The sequence below is a fragment of the Dreissena polymorpha genome, chromosome 6, assembly GCF_020536995.1.
Source record: "Dreissena polymorpha isolate Duluth1 chromosome 6, UMN_Dpol_1.0, whole genome shotgun sequence".
In the NCBI taxonomy this organism is placed as follows: domain Eukaryota; kingdom Metazoa; phylum Mollusca; class Bivalvia; order Myida; family Dreissenidae; genus Dreissena; species Dreissena polymorpha.
In genome coordinates this window covers 101,102,217-101,121,047 of record NC_068360.1, presented here as the reverse complement: position 1 = coordinate 101,121,047, position 18,831 = coordinate 101,102,217, and the positions used below count along the sequence as shown (strand labels likewise).

At 34.9% G+C, this 18,831-nt stretch overlaps 1 protein-coding gene across 1 annotated transcript in view; it reads right to left on the bottom strand.

Annotated features, from left to right (window-relative positions):
- Nucleotides 1-18,831, bottom strand: part of LOC127835950 (uncharacterized) — an 89,934-nt gene that overhangs the window by 14,187 nt on the left and 56,916 nt on the right. The window contains exons 23-27 of the mRNA XM_052362369.1: nt 17,125-17,226; nt 16,690-16,810; nt 16,221-16,618; nt 15,788-15,906; nt 7,746-7,860 (exon numbers count right to left, since the gene is read on the bottom strand). Of these exons, the coding sequence (XP_052218329.1) occupies nt 7,746-7,860; nt 15,788-15,906; nt 16,221-16,618; nt 16,690-16,810; nt 17,125-17,226 (855 nt within the window). The remainder of the gene's footprint in view (nt 1-7,745; nt 7,861-15,787; nt 15,907-16,220; nt 16,619-16,689; nt 16,811-17,124; nt 17,227-18,831) is intronic.

The following is an 18,831-nucleotide window of genomic DNA, read 5'->3' as shown; positions in this document are numbered from 1 at the left end:
CCCCCCATATGGGCTGTCCATTGTAGTGGCAGCCATTGTGTGAATACGATTTTTTTCACTGTGACCTTGACCTTTAACCTAGTGACCTGAAAATCAATAGGTGTCATCTGCGAGTCACGATCAATGTACCTATGAAGTGTCATGATCCTAGGCAAAAGCGTTCTTGAGTTATCATCCGAAAATCATTTTACTATTTCGGGTCACCGTGACCTTGACCTTTGACCTTGTGACCTCAAAATCAATAGGGGTCATCTGCAAGTCATGATCAATCTACCTATGAAGTTTCATGATCCTAGGCGTATGCGTTCTTGAGTTATCATCCGAAAACCATTTTACTATTTTGGGTCACCGTGACCTTGACCTTTGACAAAGTGACTTCAAAATCAATAGGGGTCATCTGCCAGTCATGATCAATCTACCCATGAAGTTTCATGATCCTAGGCGTATGCGTTCTTGAGTTATCATCCGGAAACCATTTTACTATTTCGAGTCACTGTGACCTTGACCTTTGACCTAGTGACCTCAAAATCAAAAGGGGTCATCTGCAAGTCATGATCAATCTACCCATGAAGTTTCATGATCCTAGGCGTATGCGTTCTTGAGTTATCATTCAAAAAGCATTTTACTATTTCTGGTCACCATGACCTTGACCTTTGACCTAGTGACCTCAAAATCAATAGGGGTCATCTGCAAGTCATGATCAATGTACCCATGAAGTTTCATGATCCTAGGCGTATGCGTTCTTGAGTTATCATTCAAAAAGCATTTTACTATTTCTGGTCACCATGACCTTGACCTTTGACCTAGTGACCTCAAAATCAATAGGGGTCATCTGCAAGTCATGATCAATGTACCTATGAAGTTTCATGATCCTAGGCTCAAGCGTTCTTGAGTTATCATCTGACAACCACCTGGTGGACGGACCGACCGACAGACCGACCAACATGAGCAAAGCAATATACCCCCTCTTCTTCAAAGGGGGGCATAATAATTAGAATAGTGTACTAACAGTCTGTTAACAGTCTGTCACACTTGGAGTCATGGCATTAAAAGTAAGCTTTAACAAAGTTGTCATTTGTTGTTTCCAATTCATGAGTTAACTAAGTTGCTTATTGAAACGGTCCCCTGGCAGGATGTTCACTATGTAAGGGCAAGCACACATTATCCAGAGAAAATATTCACATACAACCACCAACACTGCACTGCAAACTGGTATATATACACAGTATTGTATAACAAACATCACAAACTTGATTCAGGCCACATGCACAAAACAATGAAAATGATTTTACATTATTTTAATGGGAACTCATGTGATGAAGTGTCTGTTAAATTGATAGAATGATATATATATAGGATTTAAAAAAAAGTTATAGCACTGAATTTATCATCTCAAAATAGTTTGAACCTCATTTCATAAAAATCAAAACCAAATCTAAGGGCACATATTTCAGTAAATAAACCATAAAATAAATGATGCATGTCCATTGAATTTACAGTGTTAAAAATCTTTGCACCATTAGTAAAAAATGGTCATATATGAAAGGTTAATGATGTTTGCAACAATAAAAGCTGAAAATTATTCACACCATACAGTAAGAAACATTTTACAGGTTAGAAAATGACAAATATGTGATACATGAAAACACCATATGGTGCTTAAAAAATGAAAAATGACTGAAAAAATTGTGATTTTACCATGGGATCTAGAATAATGTGAAAGCTGAACCATATTTTGCAAATCTTACAAATAAATATATTTCGGAACACACCCCTTGACCAATATGTAGTACATTTGGAAAACCATGTGAGCATACTTACATATTAAGGCCATGAGGCGTTTATTTTGAGATGAAAATTGGGACATTCTTATATGATGCTCTCCATCCGTCTCCTATGAAATGTTCAACCATATTGCCATAGAAACAAAATTTGCAATTGTTTTTAAAGAACTGTACGTTAACATAGAAGAGGACATGAAAAGCTCTGCAATTTAACAAGCTTTCAATCATGATTTTCAGATTAAATTTTATCCATGGCCATTTACAACAGAACACATCAATAAACTCTCATATTGGGGCACTTGTTATTCAAATCAAACCAATCACAACTGCACACAATAATGCTTATCACCCCAATTATAATTTTGGCACAAGTTATTCCAACCAATCCATTGCTCTTTCAGGCAAAAGTTATTTCAATAAATCAAAAGCTATTTTTGGCAAAAGTTATTTCAATCAATCTTATAATATTTGGACCTAAGCTGATCAAATCAAACCAATGACTTATCAACAGAATATGACCACTTATGGCACATTTTGTAAAATATGAAGGAGAGGGTGTCAAACGTTTTGATTATCTCAAGTGATATAATGTCAAGTATTAGATTATATGAAACAACATGACACACTATCAGTCACATGAAGCGAGGATGTGAACACCTTGTATCACTTCAAGACATGATGTTAGTCTTTGCATTATCTTACGTGACAGGACAAAAGACAAAGGAGAAGGACCAATGAGAAGTACACAGACCAGGTGATTCCTGGGAGGCAGTCATAACGGACAAAGGGAACAGACACAGGAAGTTCAGAGAGAGGTGCCTTTCACAAACACTGTATCTAAGCAATGTTCTTGAGCGGTTTTCACTTTGATTTGAAACTGGCTTTAATCAAATTGCCTGCAAATTTCCATTGCTAAGATACAAATGAGCCGCTCTTTGTGAAAAGGCGTTTGAATGCATGTCGGAAAGTGTAGCCATGATAAGCCTATGCAGACTGTAAATATTTTAGACTGGATTTTTGCTAATAAGAGACTTTCTTGAAACAAAAAATATCATAAAAGCGGAAAGTGTCATCCCTAATAAGCCTGTGCAAACTGCACAGGCTAATCTGGGATGGCACTTTACGCACATGCATTAAACCCCTTTTTCACTGAGCAAGGCCCAAGTATTTGTAAAAGGTGATTCACTGACAACAAAACATCAAAATTACACTGACATTGACAACATTGTTAACAGGTCAAACATAGGTACCATCTGTTTACAAATCTTAGTCCGCATACGCAAACTGAGCAAACTACTTTTTCTTCACGGGTATTAGACTCGGCTGAAAATGGTAACATTTTATGTTGACTGTCTGCTGAACAAAACACATACCTCTGAAAATGTAAATATCTTAAGTTCAACATATTGTTGGACAAAACACATGATACTCAGAATGTTAAAATCTTATTTCAAATGACTGAATTTCAAAACATGTAGACCAGAAAATGTCAACATTTTGAAAATCATCTTGCAGACTCTGTGAAACTTCCAACATATTATCCTTTTAAGCTAAAATCTTGTCAGACATATGGTAAATTTAACTTGACATTTATGCTTGTTATCTGGTTTATTAATTTGCATGTTAGGAATAGAGTATTATGTCACCTAAATGTTTTTTCAGACAAGCGTTGGATCAGAATCTAAATCACTTGAACAGCAAATGATGCTCTCAACTGTCAACAAATTAGTACCTTCACTTATTACCAGTATTACTTGTGCTTTTTAACATGGCTTGGTGGCACCATATTTTCTTATTACTGGCATTTGGCATATATTTAGAAAAGCTTCACAATTAACCATCAATATTTGTGCATCGATGCACCTGTTGAAAATCAACAATGAAACATGAAAATTAGTGTCCACATGCGGTTACTTATACAGAAACATTGCATAGTAACAAGAGTTGTCCCATGACAGCACACTTGACTATTCTTACACTTTGATATTAATAGGGATGTTCTGTCCTGAAATCCGTAAATCATAAATTCATACCGATATATAAAGATTAATAACTGTTACAGTAGTTATTTAGCGTATACAAGCTTAAAGCTTGACATTTATGATTAAAAACAAGAATATAATCATAGCAAGCAAGAAACATGATTTTCAACTATTAACCACTTAACGAATTAGTTCAGTTAAATTTAAAGTTGGAAATGTCTGCATTTAAGCTACCGAACCCCCCCCCCCCCCCCCCGCCCCAAAAAAGCACAATACCTCCATCAAAACCCCTAAACTTAAGTTTTTTTTAGTGGAAACCCTATTCTATTTTAAGTGGAACAACTTTGACACAACTGGCCCAAAATGCAGTCCAAGCCTAGGTCTGCATGAAAGCTACCTTCAAACCATTTCACCAAAATATCTCCAACCTAACTGAGAATATTGAGCACGAACTGTTTAACTATTTAAAGTAACAGTGACCTTCACCTTGACCTGACAAATCACAAATGCGACCCCATGGTAGGTATGCATGTCAGCCATGATAACAGTTGTTGCAAGCAAAAGCTTACCTGAATTTTTAAACTACAAACATTACAATAAGGGGCATAATTCTGCTATTGCATCTCCCAGTTATGGCCTTAGTTGTTGACTTAGTACAATGATCCCAAACATGTGCTTAGTTTCAATTGGATATCTGAAGTCTTAATGGAGATATTTACTTGTTGCATGCACACTTTATAATAAGTAAAGTTAATTTCATCTTGCAAGCAAACCTTAACCTACCGTAATGTTTAATGTACAAAAAGGAGCATGAAGTGGTCAATGGTTTTGTTCTAGTTTTTGTTTTTTTCGATAATCTGTAGTAAATATAGAGATAAAGGGTATTTACGAGCAAAATGTAACCAGAATGTTATAACAAGAGCACCGCATAACGGGTGCACGCTCGGCTGCGGGTGCAGTTTTTGTTAAATGAAAGCTTGTAAGTTTTTTTGTTTTTTTTTAAAGAAGTCACAGTGACCTTGACCTTTGACATAGTGACCAAAAAATGGGTGTGGCATGTAGAACTCCTTAAGGTTCAGCTACATATGAAGTTTCAAAGTTGTAGGTTGAAGCATTTTGATTTCAGAGCCAATGTTCAAAACCTTAACAAAATGTTAAGGTTTTAGCACGACGCGGACGGCGGACGTCGAGCTGGCTATGACAATACCTCGGGTTTTATCCGAAAACAGCCGAGCTAAAAAGGAGCATAATTCTGCTAAATTGAAGGTCAGAAATAAGGAATTTGGTCAGGGACCTAACAATAAGCTCAACCACATAGTTTTAGTAGAAACAGGGGTATGGAGATGTTGCACGTTTACCATAACCAAATTTTCCAGTACAAAAAAGGGTAAAAATTATGCTTCATCACAAAAAAGAGTCATCGTCATCAAACTTGTCAATGTCTTCAAACAATGACCACATCACATGCATAAAGTTTATATTGAAAACCTGCCAAAGAGTGCTATGAAGATGTTGCAGTTATCTTTACCAAAATCCTCAGTACAAAATGTAAGCATAGTTCTGCCAAATTGCATGTCAGAGTTAAGGAACTTGGTCAATGACCACACACAATGACCAACAAGAAACAGTCAGAGACGGGTGATGCTCCCCAATGTTTTTGTTTTGTCAAAATATTGCACTATATATTCAGATAAAAGGAAACGTCTTGAGGGCTCAGTTGTTGGGGGGACAAAACAAATTATAGAAAATTTCAAAGGGCCATAACTCTGTAAAAAATCATCCGATCACAACCCGCTGATAATATGCACATCTCCTGTTGGTCGTGAAGCTTCCCATACAGTTTCATTGAATTTCAGTCATTAGCTGCTGAGAAATAGCCCGGACAAGCATTGCACTTAATGTACAGTTTATAGAAAATTTCAAAGGGCCATAACTCTGTGAAAAATCATCCGACTAGAACCCGCTGATTACATGCACATCTCCTCTTTGTAGTGAAGCTTTCCATAAAGTTTCATTGAATTCCTGTCATTAGTTGCTGAGAAATAGCCCGGACAAAAATTTTGCACGGACAGACGGACGGAAGGACGTCGGACGGACGAAGCGGCGACTATATGCTCCCCCAAAAATAAATTTTGGGGGAGCATAAAAACAAATGTATTATGCATTAATTTAATACATGAAGAAGAAACAGTGGAATTGAGATGGAGATGAAATGGCGATGTTGTAACTTAACCTGAGCATTATTTTCATGCCAACATTTGGGTGAGTAGTTTAGTTCAGACTATTCGGTGGATATTCAAGCTAAAAACAAGGGCTGCTTGTAAAACATGCATGCCCCCCTTATGGGCTGTCAGTTGTAGTGGAAGCCATTGAGTAAATACGTTTTTTGTTACTGTGACCTTGACCTTTGACCTAGTGACCTGAAAATCGATAGGGATCATCTGCCAGTCGTGATCAATGTACTTATGAAGTTTTATGATCCTAGGCGTAAGCATTCTTGAGTCATCATCCGAAAATCATTTTACTGTTTCATGTCACTGTGACCTTGACCTTTGACCTAGTGACCTAGAAATCAATAGGGGTCATCTGCCAGTCATTATCAATGTACCTTAGAAGTTTCATGATCCTAGGCATAAGCATTCTTGAGTTATCATCCTGAAACCATTTTACTGTTTGGAGTCACTGTGACCTTGACCTTTGACCTAGTGACATGAAAATCGAAAGGGGTCATCTGCCAGTCATGATCAATGTACCTATGAAGTTTCATGGTCCTTTCATGGTCCTAGGCCTAAGCATTCTTTAGTTATCATCCGGAAAACATTTTACTATTTCTAGTCACTGTGACCCTCACCTTTGACCTACTGACCTGAACATCAATAGGGGTCATCTGCGAGTCATGATCAATGTACCTATGAAGTTTCATGATCCTAGGCGTAAGCATTCTTGAGGTATCATCCTGAAACCATTATACTGTTTCAAGTCACTGTGACCTTGACCTTTGACCTAGTGACATGAAAATCGATAGGGGTCATCTGCCAGTCATGATCAATGTACCTTTGAAGTTTCATGATCCTAGGCCTAAGCGTTCTTGAGAAATCATCCGGAAACCATCTGGTGGACGGACCGACCGAAATGTGCAAAACAATATACCCCCTCTTCTTCAAAGGGGGGCATAACAATCTGGTACAAAATTATTGTGCTTAGCATGCTTGCAAATTGTTAACAGAAAGTAAGGCAGGAACATGAAGACAAAAATATTGTATTCTAAACACTGCATTTTTATGCAACAACCATGAACATTTCCAGCCTCAGTTGTGGACAATGTTTGATGTATTAAATACATTTATGTATGTATTTACTATATGTAACATTATTAAACAGTATTTCAAGTAAATACAAAACCAGACAACAGACTAGCAAGATTTTATCACCTCTCTACCACACCACTGTCCATAATTTGGCCAACAATTTTAAAATAAAATTATGCAGACAGAATTGTCTTCAAGATATCCTAAATAATTAACTTCGAGCATTAAATGGCAACGAAAAAGCATGCACAGAAAACCATGCTATTTACAGTTGTATTATTCAAACAATGAGTCTTCAGAGATTGAGGGCAGACTTGAAGAAAGACGCCCCTATGTATAACAAAAATTTAATTAACAATCAATTAAAAGAGCAAAGTAAACCATGGCATTTCTCTTTCTGTATAATGATTTCAATAAATTAATTGTATATTTCAATACATGATATGTTTAACTTATGAAAACAAAAAAACATTTTTTTAAACATTTGTTTGAAGATGGAATCAATTAAATTATTTACTTAATAATACCCTTAATAATAATTATTATAATAGTAATATACTACTGTATTTTTTACAGCATGCCAGGACATAATAATAATAACACATTCTACTTAGGCTCACAGAGTAATTACAAGGTCAAGCTAAACAAAGACTCAATCAAGCAAGAGATACCTTCTTTGAATCCCTTGTCCTGTCAGATGATGATGTGACAGAGTTGTTTGACGTGTCTTGTTCGTCGGTTGTGTCGAGCTTGTGTTGCAACCTAAACAAGCGCGGATTGTAATTCCTACAATTCAAACAAAGCCAACAAAACGGGATAAGTGTCGAGCATGTGGAAAATACCAGCAAGTGGAGGTTATATATCACTATACATTTTAAGGCTTGAGGATGGAACCATATTATATGTTTGAAAGTTTTTAAGTCAGACAATATTTCCATGCTGCATCCTCATAATAATTATAGGCTGATATGTCGAAAACATAAACATGGGATACACAGCAGCAATACATGGGTGGCAAAATGAATGTTGAGAAATCTGTAATTGGTCAGACATTATTATGTTTTAATCATATAGACTTAACCAGGTGTTTGTGAAACATGTATGCCCACAGACTTGTTGTAAAGTCATCAAACTGTGCAGTTCTACAGAGATTACTTTTATATTGCATGACTAGTGACCTTGACCTTTTATATTTTGTTTGGCAAATCTATAGGCATTTTCCTTCCTAACCAGCATACTTACTTAAATGAACCTAGGTGAACCCTTTACCACTTAGATACCTATTTTCACGCATATGTATATAGTTCTTTAAAAAAAAAAAAATTGACCATCCTTACTAGTTTCAAGTTTTAAAGGCTTCATCAGCAAATCTTAGATACTGATGAGCACCCAACAGAATAAAACCTGAACAGACTTCGAGATACTTGCAGGCTGTTCTTGCTTTATGCTGTTTACACATAGGCATTTTAACTTCGCTATAATCAGCAAACTTATTTAAATGAACCTAGGTTTAAGTGGTCTATAAATCTTGTGTTGAAGCTTTTTAATGTTACAGGCCTCTGTAACCTTGACCTGTCAGATTAAAATAAAAAAGGATTAATTTATCTTTCTAAAGTTCACCCAAAATTACCCGCATACTATGTTGGATAATAATAGTTCAAAATAAACTGTACATATTGTGTGGAAACATTTTTCATGTCGCCAATTTTGTATGACATAATGAGCATTCCCATTTGGATGATTGTAGATCAAAGCCTTATTAAGATATCTTGCGCTAAGACAAATTTCATGTTACAAGCTCTTCTGACCTTTACTATTGCCTTGCTGCACAAAAAATCAAAAGGACAGGCGCAAGGCAAAAACAACACATTTTCCTTCAAAACGGGTATATGCATTTGCAGATTTTTGAGGTTTCCCATCATTGTAAAGGAATATTCTTTTACAAAATGATCAAGGTAACATATCCCTCAAATATTGATAAGAAAATTTATGAACGCTTATAATTATATAGCCAGTGGCCCAATTTTACTAAAAATTGTTATCTAAATCAATAAATGCAAGGATTTTTCAACTTAAACAACACTACAAAATGCTGTTGTCCAGTTGGATGCATATATTTGCCTTAAAACTAAATAATTGCACCCCTGAAAGCCATGAACATGAAATCATACAGCTTTGGATATCACATTTTCCATTTAAAATTTGTATGCATTATATATTAATTTGTTTATATTATATTGTACATGTTTATGTGAGGAAATTTACTTTTTGCATAAATCAAATTATATGCAAACTAAATTGCATTGCATGAGTGTGTTTTTTACAAAAATGTTTTCATAATGCTTTAATATAATTTTTTTATCTTAAATGTGCATGAAGAAATAACTAAACCTAAATCTTTACAAAACAGTACCCTGTTTTGAAAAGGAATTTTGATATAACTGGTTTCTTTTATTAAAAAACAGTGTTTTTTACCAATTTATCTTTACAGAAGGAACTCTTAAAATAAAAACAGATGGAACAGATTTGAGAGTGCTATTCATGAACATTGCAACTGGCAATTTCATAAATGATATGCGATTTGGAATTTTTTAAAATAATGCAATCTGATTTATTCAAGTGTTGTCAACTAAAAGTAGTTGTGATATACTCTAAACAATAAATCACAGACAGGCATTAAATCTGCATAGGCTCTGCTTTAAAGCTAACTAACACATTTTGACTAGCATCAATATTCAAAATAATTCACTATATCCACTTTGGTAGCAGAGGCTATCTAAATTGCAAAATGCCTATTGCTATGTCTCTTATAACAGATGCAAAATGATGATAGGATTTGTGTGGCTCTAACAATTTCTATATTCTTACTGGAACAAATCTGAAAGCAATTATTCAATCTACGGAACATATATCTATATGATTCTGTGACTTGTTTAGGTCTGTTATAAAATATATCAATTTTTCCAGATGAAGTCGGAGTAATATTTTATCTGTTCATGATGTTATCATTTGGTTATATTTCTTAAATGTTGTTATAAGTTGATAATTGTATATTGAGTAACTCGCAGTATGTTCAGATTGAATGCTGCTTATCAGTAAATAAGGGTTGGAAATGAAGTCTTTAAAACTTGAATTCAGTAAGAACAGTATTTAATCAATTGCAACTTTTTAAGGGACTAAAAATACGTCAGAAAAAGTATCTTTGTGGGAAAGGGTTAAAAGGGCTGTCATGGCCCTAAATCATGCGTCTGAGTTTAAGGTACACCAATGTTCAAGAGTTGACCAAGAGACCTGGTGACCAAGTGACCTGGTGACAAACAGACCTGGTGACCAAGTGACCTGGTGCCAAAGTGACCTAGTGACCAAGAGATCTGAAGTTTGACCCTTGACCCAGATTCAACCTTGGCCTTGATATTGGCCATATGAACATTGTGACAAAGTTTCATCAGTATTGAGTAATAAATTTGGCTTTTAGAGAAGTAACAATGTTTTTCTAAAATTTGACCAAGTGAGCTAGTTTTTGAATGAACATTATCCAGATTTATACTTGTCCTAGATATTGTCAAAACTTACATTCAGAAAAAATTTCATTGAGGGGGTTAAATTTATGTAGCCTTTAGTGCAATAACAAGATTCTTCAAAGATTTGACCTCTTGACCTTGTTATTGGCCAAACGTAATCAGGATTTTAACTCTGTCCACGTATTGTCAATATGAACATTCTTATCAAGTTTCATAAAAATTGGGTCATACATTTTTGGTAACAAGGTTTTCTACCTTTGACATGGTGACCTACTTTTTGGTTGCAGGAATTCGTTTTTTATGTTTGGCATATTGTAACTTTAAACAATCTGACAAAGTTTAATCAAAATTTGATGAAAAATGGGGCCTCTAGTGTGATAACCAGCTCAAATATGACGACACAACTCATGACACTGCATGGCAGCTGGACATATGGTGATTACAATAGCATGTGTGCTTTTGTTATGACAGCAATATTCACTACCGTGTACATATTATTATTTTTCTTAAGATAACGTAGTTACAAAACCAATTATGAGAAGAATATATTCACAATATAATTGTATATATTTTAGATGCGAAGACTATCATAAAGTGCTTAAGTGTAATTGTATATTGAGAATAGTCATTATTAATGCACAAGTATATTCCTGGTTAGACACCCAGTTTTATGCAGGCCCACGCCTTAATTAACCCTTTCCCACTCAGAAGCTAAGTTAAAATGTGAAAACAGCATAAAACCAAAACAGCCTGCGAGTAACTCGCAGTTCTGTTCAGGTTTTATGCTGTTTGCTGCTCATCAGTACCTAAGGTATGGAAACCATGCGTTTAAACTTGAATGTAGAAAGAAAGTTCTTTATTAAAATTTAACTTCCCAAGGGACTACAAATGTGTCAACATACGTATATAAATGGGAAAGGGTTGATTACAATATTTTAGGCACACCAGTCTCTATTGTGAAATATCATATTTTTCACACCTCTTACTTATGCAGTTCATTTAACCTTTTACCACTTTGATATGTATTTTGACGCATTTGTAGTCCCTTAGAAAGTAAAAACATATTTAACAACATTTCTTATCATATTCAAGATTTAAAGGCCTCATTTCCAACCCTTAGATACTGATGAGTAGCAAACAGCATTAAACCTGAACAGTCAAAGAGTTACTCGCAGGCTATTCTGGTTTTATGCTGTTTGCACATAGCCATTTTTACTTTGCTTCTGATGGGGTAAGCCGTGTTAAATAACAAATTTGTTATAAAATATATTATAATACTTTTATAATAATATCCACAATTATATCAACATTTTAAACATTTTAACCTATAACATAATATAAGGGCATTGGTATTTTATATCTTAATGCACTTTGATCAATTAAGTTCACAAACAAACAATGAAGTTATAAAAATTGTGTTTGATACGTTTTACATGTCTAGGTAAATGTTTTGCAAATTCTTTTAACATTTAGAATAAGAATAAACATTGATACTTTAAAAGAATGTTAACATAAATTATAATTGATTAAGTACTAAAATGACATTTTAAGAATACAAAAAATAAAAAATTGAATTTTAATTTCAGACTGACTTCGAAACTATTATTCAATACAATTCCAAAGAATCATCATTTTCCAAACAATTTTTTTATTATTTTCATTAATTGTTTACTTCTTTTCAGATTAAAATTTTAGTGACATTATTTAGATCAATAATCGTTATACCGTTTATCCGCAAATATAATACGCACTTTTTTACCTGCCGATTTTTTTTTAAGAAGGGGATGCATATTATATATGAGTTTAGAGCAGAACAAAAGTTTTCCTGTGAAATTTTTCAACTTAATCGTTGTTATTCGCTGCGCGGCAGCCACTTTGAACTACACCATTGCATCAAAGGAGGGCAACAGGGCTCGTGCTGTCGTTTGCCATTTGAGCCATTTGCAAAAATATTTAGAATTCGGCTGAATAGAAATTTTATTTGCGAAAATTTAGTAAAATTTTGTTGAAAAAATACGCCATTTATATCGGACTGGTTTTCTATATTTATCTCTTTGTTTTAATGAAAGTATTCACAATTCGAATAGTAAACAAAACCCGGTCTGTACCCGATTATGAGACCTCGCTTGACCTTGTTATTGAAGTGCACATGGTAGCTGGCCAATCAACATTGAGCTTGCTTACACATGAAATAACGTTGTCGAATGAAACGTGAGAATGGGAGGAGCTATCGGATAATATTGGGTCATTCATGAACAGACACTGTATACTTTGAATACACAGTTTATATTGTCGTTTGGATACAAAAATTAAATAGCGATCGGACGCTTAGTCGCATAAAGAGATAAGCTAAAGAAGAAAAAAACGTGACAACGCCCGTAAGTAAATATTTCTAAGCTGACCACTATTTATCTTTCTATCCCATATTTACCATATCTTTAGTTAAGAGTGATAATTAAATAATAAGTTCTATGACGCTAAAAGAGTCTATTACACCTTTCTGCTGATTGCCGAATTAAATTGAAAGGTGATAATTAATCAATTTGGTTTTTACTCCCAAACTACCCTTAATGACAGCAGCGTATTTCAATTAAAGGGATCATGAAAAACACGAGCGGTTTAATTGTATTTAAAGTTTAATTAAGGTATTGAGATTGTAACACTTCGGTAGAGTAATTCATCAAGACTATATACTATAAAAACAGAAGTAACCACTTTGTCTTCTTATTATTTTAATATTATTATAATTATTATCGTCATGAATATTGTCAAATTGAATTACATGGGAAAACAAAAACAGCGTCTCTGCTTCTTTCTTTGCAATTATGACTGCTTGACCCGGATGTCAGCAAGGGACCCAATGTGTTATTGGTAACAATCAATGGTAATATAAACAATAGACAGAGATATTTAGTATGCAACTGTCATGACAACAGCACTATATAACACGTCGCGATCAATATACCAGGGTATTACTGTGAAACGGATGGTTGACAACGCCAAATTGATTTGCTATTTTCACAACACAAATATAATTGACACATTATTTCCGAAATGGCCAATTTCGGACACTGATTTTTTAAGGGCGTATTTTACTCGGATTTTCTATTTTTACCGATAAATTTTGACAAAATTCGGGAGTACGTTTTATACACGAGGGCGTATTATATTCGCGGATTTAGGGTATACATCACAAAACAACATTTATAACAACAACAAACATCAGGCGTACCACCTTGTGACTTGGTTAAAGCAGCGTGTGATTGGTGTGAGAGAGGGTGAGAGTACAAAACAAACAGCACATGCAGCCACGTGTGAGATTGTGTGAGACAGTTTAATGGGTTACACTCCACTTGCGTACATGCTACACTTTTCCCGAGTACCATATTGGCCATGAATGAATATGCAGGAAAACAACACAGCAACTCAACAAAAGCACTCAAATACATTAGATTTACTGTATTTGTAACTTAAATAAACTAGTTATACGTTAACATACATGTATTATTTAGTACAATTTTTAAAAGAAATTCAACCAGTTAAATGAATTTTTTATGCTTTTGATGAGTTGCTAACAATAAATGAGTTTTGTCACAAATAGAAATAAACTATCGGTGGAAGCCTTATACATTTTATGTGAGCATAACTTATTTCATTATTAAAAAGTAATTATACTTTAAATACATATCAGTAAATCATGTGTGTATATTAAAACATATTTTTGTTGCAAGATACTTTTGAACATTTCATTTGTGACATAACTATTTGTATATTTAAGAATACATGAACAAAATATTTTTTTCAATTTTACAAACACACAATTATCAGGTGTTGACAAACACCAAACACCATTACCATGTTAATCGTTTAAAGTAATGCAATTTGCTCATTCAAAAACTCTTTATCAGTAATCAATTTTTTACGTTTCTAAAACTTATGAATAATAACATTATCAAGAAAAACATTTCATTATAGAAATTAATGTGTGTTTTGTTTACAAAGTACATTGAAAAATATATAATATAGATATACAATGTTTGTACCTGCTACACAGAGTATAAACAAATTTTTAATGAAACAAAAGAAAAAGTATTATTTTCTGGCTTTTATCAAATGGAATATAAAAAAATGACAAAAACTAATCAATAATAATTCCATTAAAAGCCAATGAGGCTTATTGACCACTCTTTGCAAAATTTATAACCTAATAACTTTGGCCTTTTAAGTGCTCAACAGAAGAATTGTATTACTGGTAGGCAATCTGTCATTGGAATTTAAAAAAATAGCGCCATGCAAGCAATGGTAAAAACTTTGTCAAACCCATTGTACATAATAGTATTTTACAATGTCCCTTCCATTAAAAGGGTGAGAGAATAAACAGAAGTTAAAAAAATCTTAATTGCCCTGTTGATGGTATAAATACAAAACAGCTAACACAGACCTCACTTAAACCTTAAATACTGTCTCATTTCTTAAATTCCCTCCTGATATATATTGAAACATGGACATTTAAATGCCTGAGAAATACTGTAAAATCCCTATCATTTGATGTAAATTTAACCCATCTATGCCTAACTTCTAGAAGAAAGGCCTTGGCAAAGAGCCTAGACCCAGACGAGACGCTGCATGATGCGGCATCTCATCAGAGTCTGCGCTGTTTGCTTAAAGGAATTTCTGTAAGAAATATTCTAAATATAGAACTAAATATACTTGACATCCCTAATTTTAGAAATAAATTGATCCAATTTAAAAGGATGGGAAGAGTCCACTAGGCATAAATGGGTTAACTTTTGGTTGATTTTGTGATTCCTGAATTTAATTTAAAAAAAACACTTTGGAAAATGACAAACACATTTTTTTTTCTAAATAAGAAATCCAAGAATGTATGTGCCTATGAAAGTCTTTTTTTCAAAACCCTTTAAACTTTAATGCAGACATATATAAATTATTTTACAATGAATTATGGGCTAGTAGTCATTCTAGACCAGAGCCCCACGGTTGTTGATAAAGCTAGCAAAGCTGAATAAGTATATGGTTTCGACAATTCACTTACACATACAAATCACCGCAAACTGGTGCGAACATTGCCGTTACCTGTGTAGGGAGCTTATAAACCAATCAGCCAATCAAGCCAACAGAGTAGCCAGCGTCATATACCAATCAGCCAATCAAGCCACATCTCTTTCACCTACCTGATGTTTTTCTCGTAGAGTTCGTCCTCAGCTTTCTTCCTGCGTTCCTCTTCAGTCAGGGGTACTGGAGCCTCCTCTGGGAGTACTTTGATTGAGTTTTTGAGAGTTTCGTGCTGTGACTGGATGTCAAGCACTACGGATGAAAGATTAAAACTTCTGTTAGATATGTCCAAGTTGTCATACAAAAGTAGTTTTTAATTTCACTAATACTTAGCTGATGAACATGAAATGAAAGTTTAAAAAAGCATTAATATTTTATTTATTTTTAAACATTTTTAAGATTGGGGTTTGGGAGACGTCACACGGAAATGATAGTTGGCCCAAAAAGATAACGAATACCAACAGGCCAGCAAACTCACATCTGGAAACAGGAGGAGCTGACACAGCTCTACTCTTCTTCCATGATGACAAAGTCTTAGAAGGCCCGAGGCACCTGCGCTGGATGGGAAATGGGTTTTGAAACTGGTGGAGCTTCGTCTGACTTCTTCCGCACTGGTTTAGGCATGACTTTAGGCGGAGTTTTTCTAGCTGTCGGTGGTGAGGGCGAGAGTGACTGCCTTGCAGCAAGGCCAGCAGACCCGCCAAACTGCTGAATCTCACCAAAAAGTCTCCCATGATGGGCTCGTTCCTCTGATGATGAGTTCGGAGATGGTGATGACTCTCGGAGGGAAAGTTTCGACGAACTTCCGAATCCGAATTTCCCATGATCCTTGGCCCGAGAGCCTGACTCGCTGGGATCTGTCCCGCTGTCTTTTGGTCGGGGACTTTCAGAACCTCTCGGCTGCAGAGCTCTATTCAGCGACTTTGAAGACACTGATGTCGCTGCCGTAGCTGTGGTTGCCAGTTTATGATCTTTTTCTTCTTTTCTTTAGCCTCCAATATAATTTTGCGGTCACTAGAACCAGCCGGCTTTTCTCGTCTGGGACTCTTTGTTGGAGATCTCCCTCTTTCCGCCTTGCTGGAGCTGACTGCCATCGACAGGGTAGGCTCGGCGACAATGCTCACAGGAACAGCCCGGAACAGCTGAAGTGATTTTATTTGTGCTTTATATCTTACTGCCTGTGTCTTTTGGATTGGAAAAATAGATGAACAATCAAATCAGGGAAAATGAAACATGAATTATAATAATATAACATTATAAATTGCAGTACTCTAATGATTTATAAGTTCATGTTGAATTACATATTTGAACTTATTAAGTGCTATGGACATATATCACTGTATAATAAACTCAATAAACCATTCATTTAGTTTATTGGAAAAGTTTGGCATCTTTTGGGGGGAAATTTTGATAAGATTTTTGGGAAAAAGGCTGTAATTTTGGGCAAAGAGAATACCTGGTGGTCGTTGTCCTTGGATACACCGCTGTCCCAGTGCACGTTCTTTAGCAGCTGCTGCTCTCCGTTCACTTTGAACCATAAAGTTGTGTTTCCTGGCCTCTATAATCTGTTTGAAGGTTGTCAGCTCTCGAAGAATCCACTAAAAAAATATGCATGCTGATGTAATATCTTCTTTAAAAAAAAATACATTTGCTTGTATCTATGACGCACAAATATGGAAATAGGCACATCTTTTAAAATATGTGCGTCACTCGGACGCACTGCTGACTGTACCGTTAACGTTTTATGCGAATCACGATAAGTACGAACCATCTTGTGTACGAGTCAAGAGTGTAGCAATGAACGCTGAGTTTAACCGAATGAGGCTTGAAGACTCCACATGTCTTTTGATTGGCTCTAGTCAAGCCGCTGCTGTATAATACGAACTAATTAGAATCGACCTTTTAAATAGAATGTGTTTATGATATTTTCTAGAGTACCTGGATGAAAACCTGCTTTAACTTTGTGTAACTTAGTCATAAATATTACAGAAAAAATGCCTCCGAAATAAGGTGTTGAAGCTAAATCCAAAACAAACAAATCTAAACTTTAATAACGGTAGGACAGCGGCTCGCAATTCGGACGTAAACAATAATATTATCAAGCTCGCAATTCGGATGTTAACAATAATATTATCATCGATTTGAATCAAGTTGAAATGTTATAACAGGTTACATTCATGTAACAGATAATGTTATAGACTATGTGAAGGCAAACAAGATAGTAATAACTCTGAATTTGTTTTTTTTGGTTTCAACAAGTTTTTGAGATAATTAAAAGTTTAATGCAAGCATAGTTATTGAGCTAGTGTGATTTAGACATATTTTCTTCACTACTTGGTATCTTGCAAAATTTGGGACCCATTCTTTTTCAAGGTGGACTCATTATTTTTGGCCTGGGACTCATTGGTCTCAAATCTGCGAATTCAGGGACCCATAGAGTAAATTCTAGATATTCCCTGCTTGTATGGATTTTTTTTGTTTTAAGTATCTTCTAATCCAAATCCAAACTTAGTGGAAAGTGTTGTCCCAGATTAGCCTTTTTAGACTGCACAGCCAAATCAAGGACACTTTACACACATATGCATTAAACCCTGTTTTCATAAAGTGCCGCACATTTACGCTTCTATGTAATACATACATGTACTTTTATATTATCAAGTGAGAAAATATGCATCATGCATTTATATGACACCATGTTTCAGTATTGTTGTCTGTACATTTCAAGTCCAGTCCACTTAACAAAATACTGGTAAATGTTTGGTAAGTCAGCTTTGATTTGGTTCATTGTCTTGAATTAAATAAAAAATTGTGTAGTGAAAAACCAATAAAAATGCTGGTCAAAAAAACTTCTGCTAGAATATGAACAGTTTTGCAAGATAAATATTTGGCCCATTACAAACCAATTGCCATGCTATCATAGCATTATTTTGCAGGGATATGAAAAAGCAGACTCACACGACCATACAGACTCTCACTTTCTGCTTGGCCCCTAGCTATTCTATGAAAACTCCAATGTCCTTTATACAATCATTATTGAAAGAACAAACTTAGGCAACAGTTATTCAATACTATGCACTCACTCACGATTTTAAAAAGAAACAGGTATCATCTACCTCTGAGGCCGTCTCATCATAATTATGGATGACTCTGCCTCCGACATCTC